Source organism: Tachysurus vachellii, chromosome 21, assembly GCF_030014155.1.
Source record: "Tachysurus vachellii isolate PV-2020 chromosome 21, HZAU_Pvac_v1, whole genome shotgun sequence".
Classification (NCBI taxonomy): Eukaryota; Metazoa; Chordata; class Actinopteri; order Siluriformes; family Bagridae; genus Tachysurus; species Tachysurus vachellii.
The window spans coordinates 17,002,604-17,005,103 of record NC_083480.1 but is presented as its reverse complement, the minus strand read 5'-3'; the positions used below and the strand labels follow the sequence as shown (position 1 = coordinate 17,005,103).

At 40.8% G+C, this 2,500-nt stretch overlaps 1 protein-coding gene across 1 annotated transcript in view; it reads right to left on the bottom strand.

Annotated features, from left to right (window-relative positions):
- The window catches only part of tbcd (tubulin folding cofactor D), a 46,700-nt gene that overhangs the window by 5,972 nt on the left and 38,228 nt on the right, over positions 1–2,500 (bottom strand). The window contains exon 32 of the mRNA XM_060897266.1: positions 1,717–1,855. Coding sequence (XP_060753249.1) covers positions 1,717–1,855 — 139 coding nt within the window. The remainder of the gene's footprint in view (positions 1–1,716; positions 1,856–2,500) is intronic.

Sequence of the window (2,500 nt, the reverse complement as noted above, 5' to 3'; positions counted from 1 at the left end):
AGGAGAAAGAAATAAAGAAAGAAAGGAAAAAAAGCAAAAGATGAGAGATATTGAGAAAGACAAGAGATAAATAAGTGAAATAAAAAGGTACAGAAGGAACGAGAGAACTAAAAAAATAAACAGACAGAGAATTAACAGGAAAAGATAGATATATGCAGCAGAGAGGGATTGCAAGAGGGATTGCATCGAATGCAAGAAAAGACTGAGAGAGAGAAATTAAACGAGAGAAAGAAATTAAAAACTCAGCAAAAAGAAAGTGATAAAGGAAAAACAGAGAAATGGAAAAAGAGAGAGAGACACACACACACACACACACACACACAGAATCCTAGGTTTGCTCGGAGCATCCACACTATTTACGTTTTCCGGTCCTTTGACATAAAAAAATGTACAACATCTGTGAAAATGAACCAGAGACTCAGGACATTGTTTCCCAAGCGTTTACTTTTCCCTCATAAAACTGTACACTATAATCTCCTGATTATAAAGCGACTACGAGCTGTGAAGTGCGGCTCCTGCTCTCTGTCTCACAATTACACAAAACCAAAGTGTCTTCCTGTGGTTTAAACACACACACACACACACACACACACACACACACACACACACACACACACACACAGAGCTCGATGCTCCCTCTAATGATGCCTCTGTGTACTTCAGATACACTACAGATAAAATGGACAGGGATTAGGTTGTTAAATTGGGGCGGGGCTTATAATCCCAGGTTTGGTCTTACACCGAGGAATTTTTGTCTGAAGTGTATTAATATTGTGTGATTCTTTTTGTCACCTTTGTGTGACACATGTGAATGTGTGTGTGTATGTATATGCATGTGTGTGTATACATATATGTGTGTGTCTGTGTATGTATGTGTATGTTTGTGTGTGTATACATATATGTGTGTGTGTGTATATGTGTGTATATGTATGTGTGTGTGTATATGTGTGTATATATATATGTGTGTATGTGTTTGCATGTGTGTGTATGTATGTGTTTGTTTGTGTGTGTATGTATGTGTGTATATGTATGTGTGTGTATGTGTGTGTATATGTATGTGCATGCATGTGTGTGTATACATATATGTGTGTATATGTATGCATGTGTGTGTATACATATATGAGTGTGTATGTATGTGTATGTTTGTGTGTGTATATGTGTATGCATACATATGTGTGTGTATGTATGTGTATACTTGTGTGTGTGTGTATATGTATGTGTGTATGTGTATGCATGTGTGTGTATACATATATGTGTGTGTGTATGTATGTATGTGTATGTTTGTGTGTATGTATATATGTATGCATGTGTGTGTATACATATGTGTGTGTGTGTATGTATGTGTATGTTTGTGTGTGTATGTACTGTATGTATGTGTATGTTTGTGTGTGTATGTATGTGTGTGTGTATGTATGTGTATGCATACATATATGTGTGTGTGTATGTATGTGTATGTTTGTGTGTGTGTATATGTATGTGTGTATGTGTATGCATGTGTGTGTATACATATATGTGTGTGTGTGTGTATGTATGTGTATGTTTGTGTGTATGTATGTGTATGTTTGTGTGTATGTATGTGTGTATGTGTGTGAATTCTGAGTATGGGTCACCATACTTAGCCGTATGTCACGTCACTTTATCACTTTCACTTTTTCACTTGACAGTGAAGAGATCTTACACACCTTGATGTGGGAGGAGGTTAGTGTGAGGACGTACCGTGGACTCGGTGAGACCGCCAACAGACACGGCCAGGCCCAGGAGTGTGTGGTAACGGTAGACTGGTAACCTCAGGAGTTGTGTGATGTGAGGAAAGGCCTGAGACGGAGCGCTCCAGTTCAGAGACTTCACACCGTCACTACAAAACACACACACACAGAGTTCCAGATGAAAACATGCTCACATACACACACACACGGGTCCTGATAAAAACATGTCCACACACACACACACAGAGGTCCAGATGAAAACATGTCCACTCACACACACACAAACACAGAGGTCCAGATGAAAACATGTCCACTCACACACACACACACACACAAACACAGAGGTCCAGATGAAAACATGTCCACACACACACAGGTCCAGATAAAAAACATGTCCACACACACACACACACACACACAGAGGTCCAGATGAAAACATGTACACACACACACACACACACACACACACACACACACACACACACACACACACACACACACAGGTCCAGATGAAAACATGTCCACACACACGCGCGCGCACAGACACAAGCGCGCACACGCACACACACAGAGGTCCAGATGAAAACATGTCCAAACGCGCACACACACACACACGCACACACACACAGGTCCAGATGAAAACATGTCCACACGCGCACACACACACACACACACACACACGCACAGCTGGAAAAAAGCCCAGCACAGCTAATCTCCACAACAATCTGCTCATAATGAGGTGCATGTTGAAAGCCGGGTCTTTCTTCTCCTGACTTGATGCAATCTGTGAAATT